The following is a 13582-nucleotide window of genomic DNA, read 5'->3' as shown; positions in this document are numbered from 1 at the left end:
GGACTGAAGCAGCAAGATTAAGATAAGGCTTGCCTCACATCACAAGGGCAACAGCCCTTGGACTAGGTACTTACAGGAATTCTTTCGAAACACCGTGTTGGTCATGAATTTGAAGAATCTCTCTGCATAAAAGCTGGGTCTGTGTACTGACACTGTGTCCTACAAAGGCAAGAAGCAATTGTTTAATTTTAAAATGATGCCTCAAGGCAGAATTTCTATAACCACCAATGCAGCCTTTTTTATTTCAACATTTAGCACTGATAGAGCCTTAAAATGGAAAGGCTTAACTGCAATGATCTGATTAATGCTATAAATAAGCCTGAAGCATTGCCTTTGATTTGATTGCCTTTGATTATATTCTTGCTGTAATTTTATAATGGATTTTGGCGATTTTATTCCTTTGTAGACTTCCTGGATTTTTCAAATATTGGCCTGATTACATACATGAAACTTCTGGCTTTGCTGGCTGACATTCAAAGCACACCTGGATACCTTTGCATACGACACAGACACCAAAATCCAGCCAAGGGTCTCCATCCATTTCAAATGTTTTGCACTTTTGTTTGCACTTGTTTAAAATTGTAAAACTGAAGCTGTCTCTGCTTCTGATGTTTGGCTGTGCTACCATGACTTGGCATCTACACATTTCATTTGCCTTATTATTTAAGGGAAGCTAGGATATGCAATGCTGAAAAATAGTTTCCACATCCAAGGTTGCTCTTTTGTAAACATGCACCTGGCTGCTGCAGGAGACAAGACAGCAGGGAAACACTGAAAGGCATTTATTAACAGATAGCTTACTGAAGTGGAAACATAGTCAGTCATCAAAGAGAGCAAACACAGGGCTCCTCGACACATGCAGGAATGCACACGCCTTGTCTGCACAGCTCCTGGTATCATGGGGAGGAGGAAAATGACAGATGGGAGCAGAGGAGGAAAGCTGGTAGCACGACAGCTAAACATGCGAGGAGGTGGAGTGAGCAAGAAAACCTGATTGGGAATAAGTGGCACTACACCACTCTGGAGGCATAAGAGGCAAGAACTATTCCTTTCATCAGCTTCAACTGTGCCAGTTCAGGCACTATAAATAGCAAAGTAATCGGCACCAACTAGCATAAATGAAGCCAAGGCAGGTAATCCTGCCGAGGCCTGGACAATTCCTGCCTTTGTACAGGCACTCACCCCATCATGGACAAGGGCCTTCCAGGTATGTTCTAGCTTCTTGATGAACCTAATTCCAGGGGAGAAGTGGAGAAAAAAAAGAAAAAGAGACAGATTCAGGCACGTACTCTATATCTAAGCCACCTTTCATACCCCACACAGGAGATATCACTGAGTTGCTAACAATTCCTTCTTCATCCGGAGTGTAGCTTTCCTCCAGCCAAGAAAGGTCAGCTGAGCACACCGGCATCTCTGCAGTCAGGTCAGGACTGCCTGGGAACCCTACAGGGAAGGAGGAGCTGGGCTGGAAGAAAGGCAGAAAATCACCTTCCATCCCTGGAGATATGCTACCCATCCTAGGCACAGAGACAGGAAACTTCTTTGAGCAATTCATTGTATCTTAGAAAAATGGCTCTGTGTCACCAGCTGTTCTAAGGACAGGATAAAAATCCACAGCTCCTGACACGCATTGACAGACTGCTTTAGGCAGCCTGCCTACTCATTATCAAACTCGTCAGGACAGGAAAATCTTCCTGCTTTCATTTAGTATTAAAATAGATGTTAACACACTTAAAGGACAGACAACTGCAAAGTTACCTACCTGTACGATTGAAGGATATCTATTATTCCTACATGTAGCAGGAGACGCTCTCCTTTGCCATTCACTGCTGGGATTCCTCCCATCCTGCAGGTAAAACAAAACCTCAGCAAGTACAGCCCCAAAAAGAGAGGCTGTAATACCCCCGAGACCTGCAGAAGGGTGGATGGCAGCACTGAAAAGAGGGCTCTGATGTGGTGGTCAGACAATGCAAAACCTGCAAAGTCACTGTGTGCACAACCATGGGAAGTCATGTACTGACCCAGGCCATCTCACACAAGGTGTCCCCAGGGTTACTGCCTGCCTGGATCGCCAAACACCAACTATCCAGACAGGACCCGTGTCGCATGGCAACAGCTCTGCCTGGGCCAGAAAGCACCACATGTTTTTTTCTCAGCTACAGGACATTTTATTCTGGGGATCAGATTATTTATCAGGTCAGGGTGAACTGTCTGCCTATTAGGGCAGCAAACCTTTAAGGACGAGGGTATTTCCAGTCCCATCCACACTACTATCAGTCCTGCCAAAGGTGCAGCAACCACTAGCACCAGCACACAACAAAAGCATGCAGGTATCAGGCAGGCCACTGCAATTAATGATGCTACTTGAAAGACTGGAAACACCAAAGTATTATCCCAGCTCCACTGTGACTGATCCTCCATCAGAACTGGAGCAGCTGGTTTCAGACAGCAACAAACAGCAAACTCCACCATTTGGTAGCAAGCTTGGTCCACAGAGCCAGAGAGACAGTCACAAGAGCCGCCTACAGCCCAAGAGCCATAGATCGGGTACAGCACAGGTTTTGGGCAATCCCCCCAGCCCACAACTCCCCCAGTTACTGCAGCACTTGGCTACACTGCTATTTGCTAAGCATACTGGGATGGCCTCAGGGTACAGTCAGGGATTCCAAAGATGGAGTGATGGAGAACAAAACTCCAAGCTCCTAGGGACAGGCTGATCCTGCCTTCCACCATAGTATTTGGATGCTGAGCTAGAACTGAGCTAGTTTCTCCTCCCCAGAGCATGGGTGGATGTTGAGAGGCTGTTACAGGAGCTGACAACCTACAGACTGGCCTAAGAAGAGAGATCACTGTGAGGCTTGAGTCTTACAGAAATATTTCCCACCACAGCTTCCCCCCTTCACACCACACTGCTTTACTGACAGCAGTACTGTAAGCCCCAGGAGAGATGCTCACTCTAACAGTTCGTATGGGCCTCATGAGGAATTTACTACTCCAGCCTCCACCTCCACCCCTCTCAGCAGCACAAACGAACCAGGTTTTCACCTACGTGTCATCTGTGTCTATGGACTCCCCCCGGGCAGCCCCACCCTGGATGGACTCCATGGCCGTGGAGTAAAGTGCCTTCTGCCCCACAGGACGCTTCTCATCCGACGTGCTGTGGGCTCCCTCAGACTGCCGCTCCCGTTCTTGCTGGTCTATGTTATGAACCCCAAGCAGCAGGCTGTAGTCCATGATTTTAAAACTTTCCAACACCTACAGGTTAGTACAGAGTTTAAGAACAAAGACAAAATATCAGGCCAGCAGCTCAAATACAGTACGGATCCCAAAGCATGGAACAGCCCATCCACATTCCCACTAACTACTCCTTTGCCAGAGCTTGAATGTTTCTGAACCAATAGTCATCTCTGGACTTGACTGCATAGAGTTTGGCCATCCCATAATCAACCCAAAGGGCTGAAGGCTTGCAGATAACACTGTTGTACCATGTATCTGCTGCACACTGTATAGGAAAAATGTATTTAGTCCCAACAGCCCAGCTACAAGTGGAGCAGGCTGCCACAGTTTGATGCACCAGGCAAAGGAACGCAGCCTTAGTCCTCAGAGGCTGTCATGAGATCCAACTCCACTGCTTTGCTTTCAGGGAAAAGGGCAGTAGAAGGGATTTATCGTGCTTTGGGGCTAGCAGATTAGCAAGGTTCTCAGTCATTTGCTCTTCCTCATGCTCAAGAGTCACAGAAATTCATTAACCTGCTCCCCAAGCTGCCCCGCTCCTTACCAGACAGTCTCGTTGCAACGTTTTCACCAATGCACTGAAGGTGTCTGCATCCAACATCAGGCCCTCGGGCATGTCTTGTATGAAGTCTAGATCCTTGTACGTAGGGCTGGACTTTTCTTTTTCCTTCTTGGATGCCCGGCGTTTATAGGTCGAGCCTTTCAGGTCAAATTTCAGGTGCATTTTCACCACGCGAGGCAGAATGTTGTTCATCACGACAACACGGATGTTTTTGCCCCCTGATTGCACACAGTACAGTCCATAAAACTTCGGCAGCAGCGTCCGTGGGTTCTGGTTCAGATTCTGCAGCAGGGTTGGAAAAAAAGCATGGGGAAAGGTCATTTTGGCAGAAGACTCCTGCTCTGTTCAACACAAAGCATCTTAACAGATCTTGGAGCAGTCAGACTAGGGGTTCTTCATCTAGAGATTTTCTGAACTTTACATGGGAGCTTACTGTACACACTGGACAAACTCTTGCATTTCAGTGGTTTTAGGACCTGAAAATACCACTATGCCTTGAATACAGGGAATGAGATGTTCAGCACTCTCTGGGCAAATAACCAAGTCCGGAAATTCCCCGCTTTCCCCATCAACAGCAGCTAAAAAAGGGAAACCAAACTGGAAGAGAAATAAACACAATAAGTGGGAACTTCAAGTTTAAAAATAACAGCTATCTTCATCTCTTCAGAAGTGTCAGAAATCAAGAGCCGTTCTCTAGCCCAGAATAAACCAGGGACAGGGTATTTAAACAAAACAACATAAATTTTCTTCTCCTTCTGCAGAGTTGCTTTATAAAACACAGTTGGCCAGAGGGCACGGATATCCTGCTCTGCTATCATGTCCTTTTTTTAGGCAGTGGTATTATTAGGAATGACATGACAGGCATGATTTGCTTGTTCAGCTTTGGGAAAGTTTGGGAAGGAAACAGAACATCTCTGCACGCTACGGAAGAAAGGACAGACCTGACAGATTCTCTGACAGACGGTAGAAGCACGACTGTATTAAAATTTCATGCCCCTCCTCATCTCACCTAACTGGGCACACAAGTGAGCCCTCTTTATAAGCGTGCTGTTCAGTGTGGTGCAATCTAAAAGCAATAGAGGCGGACAAGACTGAATGCAAACAGCACTTGCCCAGCTTTAAAGTAACTCAGGATGAAACCACTCTGTTTCCTTTCCACTGACTTCTTTTACACCAGACGGGTTTCCCAAGAACAGTAGAGAGATCATGTATTAGCACCACAGTAACCCACAAACATTGGAATGCTACAACAAGTAAGCACATAACTCTGCACCAGACAGCTAAGTTCAGTTTAACTTGTTACACTGATTGCTAGACAGGACAACTACAGAATTCAGGACAACAGTGCAACTCCATTCCCATTCAAAACCCTCCACCTGATTTACTATGTACATTAGGTAATAGGCAATGCTTTCCAAGAAAGCTCATCCTGTCCAGGAATTTGACTGTCACTGGCTGTCAGTTATATACAAACACCCAAGACCCTGTCTCACTTTGACAAATTTTCCCCGGTAAATATTGAGCAAGACAAGTATTTCCATAAAAACAGCTTATGATCACATAAATCCACTGCAACATGCATGCAGATGGGGCAGCATTAACATCGCTTGCCATCACCTTCTCCTCGCCATCTCCACGGCAAACAAATCCCTGGGTGGTTCTAACTGAACTTCAGTGCCCTCATCTGTAGGGCTGGACACTTCACCAGTTACGCAGGGAGACAGCTCCTGGGTTACATGCCAAAACATCGGGTTTGGTTCTGATTTACTACTTGTCACCACATGCAAGTCTGTGGGTCTCAATATATTGCCTTGCTAGCCCTGAGATTTAGGCAACAACTATCTGCAGCAGACTGGATGTGCAAAGCTGGCTAAAGACTTTGGGAGTCTTTAGCTTGGTACTGCAGCCACCAAGAGCCAGGACAACCAGCAACTGCCTTCAGAGTAACTCTGTTAAAGAGCAGACGTGGGAGATATCCAGGGACAGCAGTGGTTTTCCCACAAAACCAAGGTGGTTGTGTTATTGCAATCAACAGCCATCCTCAAAGCCAGGCTGAGGCAGATGCATGGTGCTAAGCAAAGAAGAATGAACCAGTGCTGGGAAAAGGACACCCAGAAACACACACCTGGGAAGCCATTTTCAGGCCAGAACATGTCTACAAGCTACGGCACAATTATCTGCCTCAAGTTTACCCATGGAGTTTGCAAATAAATGGCAGGATCTGTGCTTCTGGGACTGGCTTTGTGACACACTGCTTACATTGTCCCTGGCACAGGGTGGGCAGGCCACAAGAAACGCAGGGGGAAGACATGCCCTGTGTGATGCTTTGGACAGAAAAGCTGCCACGACAAAGCCAAGTCAGGTCCAAGGTGCTGGGTGATACACACCATGTAGTAGCCAGGAAGGAGCTTCTGTAGGAATTCAGCTTCCTTGTGCATCACAGTTTTTATGATGAATTCATCGTCGCTAGTGACATAGAAGAGGGAGCCGCTGGCACCAGGGTTCGACAGCTCTATCAGAGGTTCATTACATAATGAGTACTAGGAAGGAAAAAAAAAAAAAAAAAAAAAAAAAAAGAGAGATGTGTTTAGCCCTCAGTCATTGCACATTGAGTTCTACGCCCTTGAAGGCTTTCCTCAGCACGCTGTCTCCCTGTGAGATTAAGGGGTAGCAAAGCTTAAGTGAGAACTATTTTCATTATAGGTTAGGTCTAAGCAGCAAAGCTGATGGAGAATTGACAATTAGAGACCGAGATTACAGTTCAGAGCATCCCAACTGCTCAGAATCAAGCTAATCATCTGCTTTCAGTAATATCCAGGCTTCATAATGACATCTTATCTTTTCCCATTGTGCACATATCACATTTAGGCTTCTTTCAGCACATTACTGCAAGCGCAGACGGAAAGACAGGATTTTAAGAGACAAGACAGTCAGCTCAGGGTACCATGTATCACCATGCTGGAGGGAACACAATGCACTGGCTGTTCTCAGCAGCCTCCTCTGGCCTTGTGCTCCCCTGTTACAGAGGATTTTTACAGCTACATCTCGCCCCCTCAATCCCGCTAGAAACACATGAAAAGTATTAGACCAGGTGTCCAAACAAGAAGAGGGATCAGTGCTGTGTAAGCACAGCGAGGGGTACTGCATCAGGAAGCGAACTGGGAGGACATTTCTAGACATCAGTATGCAAACAGCAGGTCCTCAAATGAGGACATGCCTAGCAGCAGGGAAAAGAAAAAAAAAAAAGAACAAAGTGCAAGCACACACGTGCACTTTGCAACTAGGTACCAACCCCAAGGTAACTGCGTAGGTCGAGTGGGTTCAGGGCAGTATCACATCAGAGCTGTCACAGCAAGAGGTAAGATGAGGAGAGGGAGGTAGGGTATGTAAGGGACATAATCAGAGCAATAAATTAAATGCTCATCATTACATACTGAAAACAGCTTTCAGCCCTGCACAGATTAATGATCCAAGACTTTATCAAGTTAATTATCTCATGCATAATTAAAAGCGTTTGCTGCTGTGGCAGGCAAGAGAGAATCAGGGGAAACAGAAGCAACAAATCAGAGCTGTGACCTTTGCAACTGAGGCAGGCTCTTTGCCTCACCCAAGTTTTGAACCACTCATTAAATCAGCCAGCATTATCTTGGATGGCACAGATGGGGACCACTGTTACTGTCAAACCATGCAATGGCTCAGATTTGCTTCTACTGGTAGGCGTTCAGCTACGATTACCCCCGTCTACAGGTGAAGTCAGAAAAAAAGGGCTATTAAAAAAGGGGGAAGGCATGCACTTATTTGGATGTGGTGTTCCCTTCCCCGGTTCAACAAATGTCCTTTTCTAAAGAGCAGGATGTCACATACATGCAAGAGACCAAATTCAACCCCAGTGTACTCCAACCCCTGACAGCTTATACTACTATGTATTTTAAAAACAGCCTTTCCAGCTCTGAGGAGCTTTCTGAGCACGAGAACAAGCTGTATTTTATTCTGTCTTTGTAAGATGATTAAAATAACTACACTCACATAGCTCTTGAGTGAGTACACAAGGAAAAACTCCCATCTTTGTCCTCAGAGCCCCAGGGGACATTACAGGGTTGCACCCAGCACAACACAACTCCTTTTGCTTGTAAACACAGTAAGTTATTGTCACCACAAGCAACAGAGAGGGAACCCCATTGCATAGCTTACGCAGCACACACTGTAGGCAGATTACTTCCTTTCCCTCCAGTGTAAGCTAGCAGCTACCTCTTAGCAAACAAAGACTTGGGCTGAGTGGTGCTGGTCTTGCTGGGACCATCACTGGATCTCCTCCAAACCTGAACAGAGTCCCAAAATCCACAGCCTCTTCCCATTTCTTGCTGGGATCAGAAAAATTCCTCAACTCTTTTCTGTCCCTTTTAGGCAAGAATTGCTGACACCCTTGATTTAGGGGCAAATTTCTTGCATTACTCTAGACCATCTCAAATAAAGGAGGAAAGACAGGAGAAATCCAAAAATATATCCATACCAAATAATCATCTGGACGAATCCCAAAGAGTTCTCGGAAGTACCGAAAAGCCACTGGTGCGTAGGTCTTGAACCTGAAGTCAGCGTAATGGTGAGCTGGGGTGAGATTACTTCCTTCGCTGCACAAAACAGACATTACGTGAGCAGGGCCTCTGTATTACCGTTCACCAGATATGCACAGTCACATCAAGGCTACTGTATATTTAAGATAAATTGAGCCTTGCAGAAAGACATCTTATGAACAACAACAACAACAACAACAACAACAAATGCCTTTCTTCTGTGGCAGGACAACAGGAAAATAGGCTTTAAATTATCTGCCAAAACCTGTTTCAAAAGAATGCAAGGAACAACCACTTGCCAAGCAGAATATATTTACACAGATAATTTAAGCTTTTATGAGCTTTGTTTATTCACAGAGTTAAAGAGCTCCCAGAATGAGTTTCTTCCATCTCAAACATGGTATAATTTTGTGGAAGAAATTCTAGACAGGTAGAAAGAAAAGCACATAGGAAGCTAACGAACTGAAGCATATAGTACTGCATCTTACGTTGTATTTTCTTGCAAGCCAGCGTATTGCAGAATCTAACACTTTCCACTGTTATGTTGGTATGGAATGGATGCACATTTAAAACATTCAGAGCATCCAACTAAAGACAGATGGAAGCTCTCTTGAAAAATCAGTGAGAGGAAAAGAAAAGAAATAACTCGTCCATTCATTTTGTTTCCCCTGTCTTCTTTACCTTGGGAAAAAAATGCTCTCCACGACATAGAAGTCCTGCATCAGGACATCTCTCTCTGGCTTGGAGCTCAGATTGCCGACAGTATAACCAATCCCTAGCTGGATGGCCCCCTTCAGAGTGGATGAGGTGGTCTGGCAGAAAAAGAGCAGTCAGTGAGCATTTCACAGCAGATTATCACAATAACATCCCCTATATTACAATACAGCCATGTCTATGACTTCTGTGGGGTCATCTCGGACACTACAACCTGCTAAACAAGTTCAACCACCTGCTGAAGAGATGGATTATGGCTTCCAGGTTTGCCATTTGCAAGATTATGCAGTACAGGGGTGCTGCATAAAATCTAAATCAGATTGGTAGCTATTGGGCCCCAATTTCTCTTCTCAGCCTGCTACCTACACATAGCTCCCACTCTCCACTCCACAAATCCAAACCTTTTTGTAGGTGGTTTCACCAGAAGCATCAACGCCTCGATGACCTATCTTCTTTCCCTGGCCAGGCTGTCCCGGTAGCGATGGTCCCTGCAATGAAAGAGCACGGCTAAAGCCCAGAACAGAAGCTGACCTGGCAGACAAGAACAAGCAGAGCAGCGCCAGCACAACCACACTATCACAGTTGTAAAGGACAGAGGGATTGCTCTCTACCACTGGAGAAAAATCTGCAGAGTGCAAACAGGTGTAACTGGTGCTGGCAAGCTTTAAACAAGGCTGTTTGAATTATATAGCCATCCCTCAAGCCAAGAAGAGTTAGAATACCCAACCACTCCATCTGACACCCTCAGTACTAACTGGGCAGAGCTCTGAGCAAAGATGCTGAGCTCAGGAAAGATCTGCTTGCTTCCCAGCTGCCGAGATTCCCCCATTGCTTGACTGCAGTTTCTCATTGATTTAAAATAGTGGTGTATTAAATCAAACAGTAAGAGAAGTTTATTCTTAAAAATCCCATGCCCTCAGGTGTCATACCAATACCTCATGCCTCACTGCAGAAATCAGAAACAGGTAACAGGGAAAACACAGCCCCACTCCTGCATTCACATGGAGATAATCCATTTAAGCGAGATCTCATTTGTTTACAATTCAAAGGACAAGCCCACACAGGGTAAACTGCAATAGCAGCTCTTCCTGAAGTTTTGCAAAGAGTTTACAGAAACACTGTAGGACTGCCAGCACTTCAGAGTGAGAACAAACCTACTCCTGTCCCATTCTCCTCCTCTTCTACCTCTGAGTCTGCCTGGGCCTTTTTTTTTTGCCAGTCCAGGAGGGAGCAGATTGTGGCTGCACCCTTTAACAAGCCGATGTTTTGGAAGTTCAATACAGCTCCTTTTGCAACCCCAGGTGTAGGGCCTCTATACTCTGCCACAGGGCAACATTTCACCTACTCCCCAGCTCTCCTGCCACCCCAACAGATTGCAGAGCCCAGCAGACAGCTAAAACTGCTGGTGAGCCACCAGCGACATTTAGGGGTTTGTTACATGAAAGAACAGCCAGGCTTTGGATGTTCCTTTAAGCAGCATGCAGAGAGATCCAAGGTCATTTCCCCAGTGACAATATTATATCTCTCCCTCTCAAGTGCCACACAGACCCATGTCTCAGAACTGATGTCTACAGCAGACAATGTATAATTTTGTTCAGACTACAGAAGTTCTTTGTGTTTTAGCTTTTAATCAAGAGCTTGCAGCTATTTCTGGTCAAACTGCTTGTACTTCTGGTATTAAGGGGCAGTCTGATTTCACTTTCAAAAATCTTATTTCCTACTCTGTTTTAAACATTTAGTACAGCCAGGCTTGCTTCCAAATACTCCTTCTCCAAGCAGTCGTGATTATCAGTACAGCTTATCCTTTCCCTGCAGCTTCTAACCAACAAGCTGGATCCTATTACACGCAAGCTTGAGCTGTATCGTCCTGCCTCACCACATGGCTCATCATCATCCTCTCAAAGCAATTAACAGACACAGGTATTGGTTCAGAGATTGCCATCACATGAAATGCAGTAACAAAAGTCTCTTCCACAGTGTCTTGCTCTACCTGTGACTGTGTTTCCAGGGCAAGAAAAAGTGGGGCTATTTGTGCATTGAACAAACAATCACATTTCACAGAAGTTGAACTTCCTTCTATGCATGTTTCTGGGGAGGGAGGGAAGAAAGAATCAAGTGTCACATTCCTAGCAGTTTTATGGGAAGATTTTGCTATTCGTGTATAAAATGCTCATCATCCCAGGTGAGTAAAGGGGTATGTCAGAAAATTAGATCAAACAAAAACATGAACATGATGCCCTAAACCAAGAGTGTGGGCTTCAGGGAACAGCTTTCAGGCACAGATCCTCCTACTAGATTCCCTGCTGCCAACTGTGAAGAGTTTTGCTCCAGAAGGTAACAGTGATTCAGCAACCTGCAACCTGGATTATGTGTGAGAGGATCAGTCCCTCGAGATGTTCCCCTGTTTTATGGCTTCACAAATTACAGCCTCCTTGACTTGCTCCCAGGAGTGGGTGAGACCCAACACAGAGCCCTGGAGATGCCCAATACATGGATTCTCCATTTATTACCTTCAGGTTCTCGTGTGGAAGTGATGCCCTCAGACACTTACTTACAGACATCATGGATCACACAGCTAAAACTGGCCATGTAGTGGGCATAATCCCTTCACATCCAGAGACCTGCCACTAATTTTCTTTCTCCCAAATAACAGATATCAAATTTGCAGTAATCTTAAATGTCTTTTGAAATCAGGCTTTGCTCAAAACAGTCAGGCAGAAGTGTCTTCTAGAGCTCTGTGTTCTCATTTCTCAACACAGAATTTTAAAGGCCAGCTTTATACATCTCACCTCAGTGATGGCTGCCTTCTTCGGTGCCAGACCTGAGGAGAGAAGGGAAGAGCATCAGTAGAAGTAGAGACATCAGAAAAAAACAACAACTAAAAAGAGAAAATAGCCTAATGCTTTGCTCTTTCAAGCAAGCTGGAAAGCCTTTAAAGCAGCTGGTTTTGTTCAGTTTTCAGTTTCACTAGTGCAGGAGTCTGAAGTTATAGGGGTGACCCAAACAATTTCATACTCAGAAGCACAAAGATGCACAATTTTTCCTAGCAATAAAGTTTCCTAGAGGCTTCAGTAAAGAGAATTCTTGTAAATCCCTGCTGCACCATAAGTAATAGGTCCACACTACACTGAAGAGTCGGTTACATACAGAAGCCCAGAGAGACACTTATGAAGCTGCTTTCTAGCCACTCAGAAGGCACTTGACAAGCTGTATTGATAATTGAATCTATTTATAGAATCCGATGTCCAAATATATCGCAAAAATGAATGCATCATTTATCTCTACCACTGCCTTTGGGAGAAGCCACCATTACTCCATTACAGTGAACTTGTGAGAAATTAGGATTTTGCCTAAAGCTTTTAGATATATAATCAGAGTTGGAGACACAGGCCCCAACCCTCCCCTAACATGAGGCCATCTTTCCATTTCCTAGCACCAGCCCAAGTTTGCAAGGAGCTTCTTATTTTTAGGCAACAATGAGAACCGGCTCCTCTGCCGTCAGCCCCAAGAGGTGTTTGCTGACCTGCTGAGAACCTCGTGCATGGGACCACAAGCTCCAGCCCAGCTGACTCTGGAGAGCCGCCACGAACAAGGATCAAGAGCTGCTTAAGACGACCTCCTCACCCCATCCCAGCAGCACAACATCCCCTGCCAAGGCAGCTCCCCAACCTCCCCAACCACCTCTGCATGCAGAGCCCAGTTATTAGGAGTGAAGCCCACCAGCAAAGAACACAAATCCAAGTGATAGATTTAAGGCCATCTGTTTCCAGGTATGGGTCTGCTGCTCCCTGCTCTTGTCTGAAGAATTTCTACAAGCACAGGTTGTTAAGCAACCCACAATCCTTTAGAAAGGGCTTAATTTCACAAGAGAACTTTGAGTAGAGCTTGAGAGTTTTGGCTGTGGAGAAGAAAGGCTCTTCCAAGCCCTCAACTTCTCCCCACTTGAGGGCAATGGGTGGATTACACAACTGCCTGCCGGCGCGCAAGTCCTCTGATCCAAGCGGGATATCTACACTGTTTTTAAATTGTGCTCTCTAGCGCCCAAGTTTTGCATCAGAAACAGAATCACAGGACTGCAGCGAAGGTCTGAAGTCCTGCTCCCTCTGTGCGAGCTGCATCACACAATCCCATCTCAAGCAGGAGGACTGGAGGTGAGCGGAGCGGGAACCCCTCACCAGCGCAGAGCAGGTCCCCTCCGTCACCCACCCGGGTTGCGCACCCCTCAGCCACGGGGCTGTCACCTACACGGGTGGGCGCTGCACATGATGGGTGATGTGAAACCCCCTCACTCCCTCCAGCTCTTTGGGACTGCACCAGCACGCAGCTCAGAGGACCACCACTAGCTCAAACTCCGCATCAGTTTTTGCACTGAAAAATCAGTTCTTTGGCCTAAGACAATGCAATTTTATGATCATTCAGCAGAAAGCCCCGCAATGGCCAGGGGAGCAGGAAATATGGCACTAAGCAAGCGTTTGGCTAATGAACTTTCAGGGCACGAGCT

The 13582-nt window shown here is 45.8% G+C and overlaps 1 protein-coding gene across 11 annotated transcripts in view; it reads right to left on the bottom strand.

Annotated features, from left to right (window-relative positions):
- PIP5K1C (phosphatidylinositol-4-phosphate 5-kinase type 1 gamma) overlaps positions 1–13582 on the bottom strand; it is a 50533-nt gene that overhangs the window by 14037 nt on the left and 22914 nt on the right. For all 11 annotated transcript variants that reach the window (XM_049808699.1, XM_049808704.1, XM_049808708.1 and 8 more), the window contains 10 exons: positions 11871–11902; positions 9483–9569; positions 9049–9179; positions 8307–8424; positions 6184–6336; positions 3779–4078; positions 3050–3255; positions 1763–1846; positions 1183–1231; positions 75–159 (listed from right to left, as the gene is read on the bottom strand). In XM_049808699.1, the coding sequence (XP_049664656.1) occupies positions 75–159; positions 1183–1231; positions 1763–1846; positions 3050–3255; positions 3779–4078; positions 6184–6336; positions 8307–8424; positions 9049–9179; positions 9483–9569; positions 11871–11902 (1245 nt within the window). The remainder of the gene's footprint in view (positions 1–74; positions 160–1182; positions 1232–1762; positions 1847–3049; positions 3256–3778; positions 4079–6183; positions 6337–8306; positions 8425–9048; positions 9180–9482; positions 9570–11870; positions 11903–13582) is intronic.

Source organism: Accipiter gentilis, chromosome 8 (genome assembly GCF_929443795.1).
Source record: "Accipiter gentilis chromosome 8, bAccGen1.1, whole genome shotgun sequence".
NCBI classification, from domain to species: domain Eukaryota; kingdom Metazoa; phylum Chordata; class Aves; order Accipitriformes; family Accipitridae; genus Astur; species Astur gentilis.
Note: the sequence above shows the minus strand (reverse complement) of the source record. Positions and strands in the feature narration are given on the sequence as shown.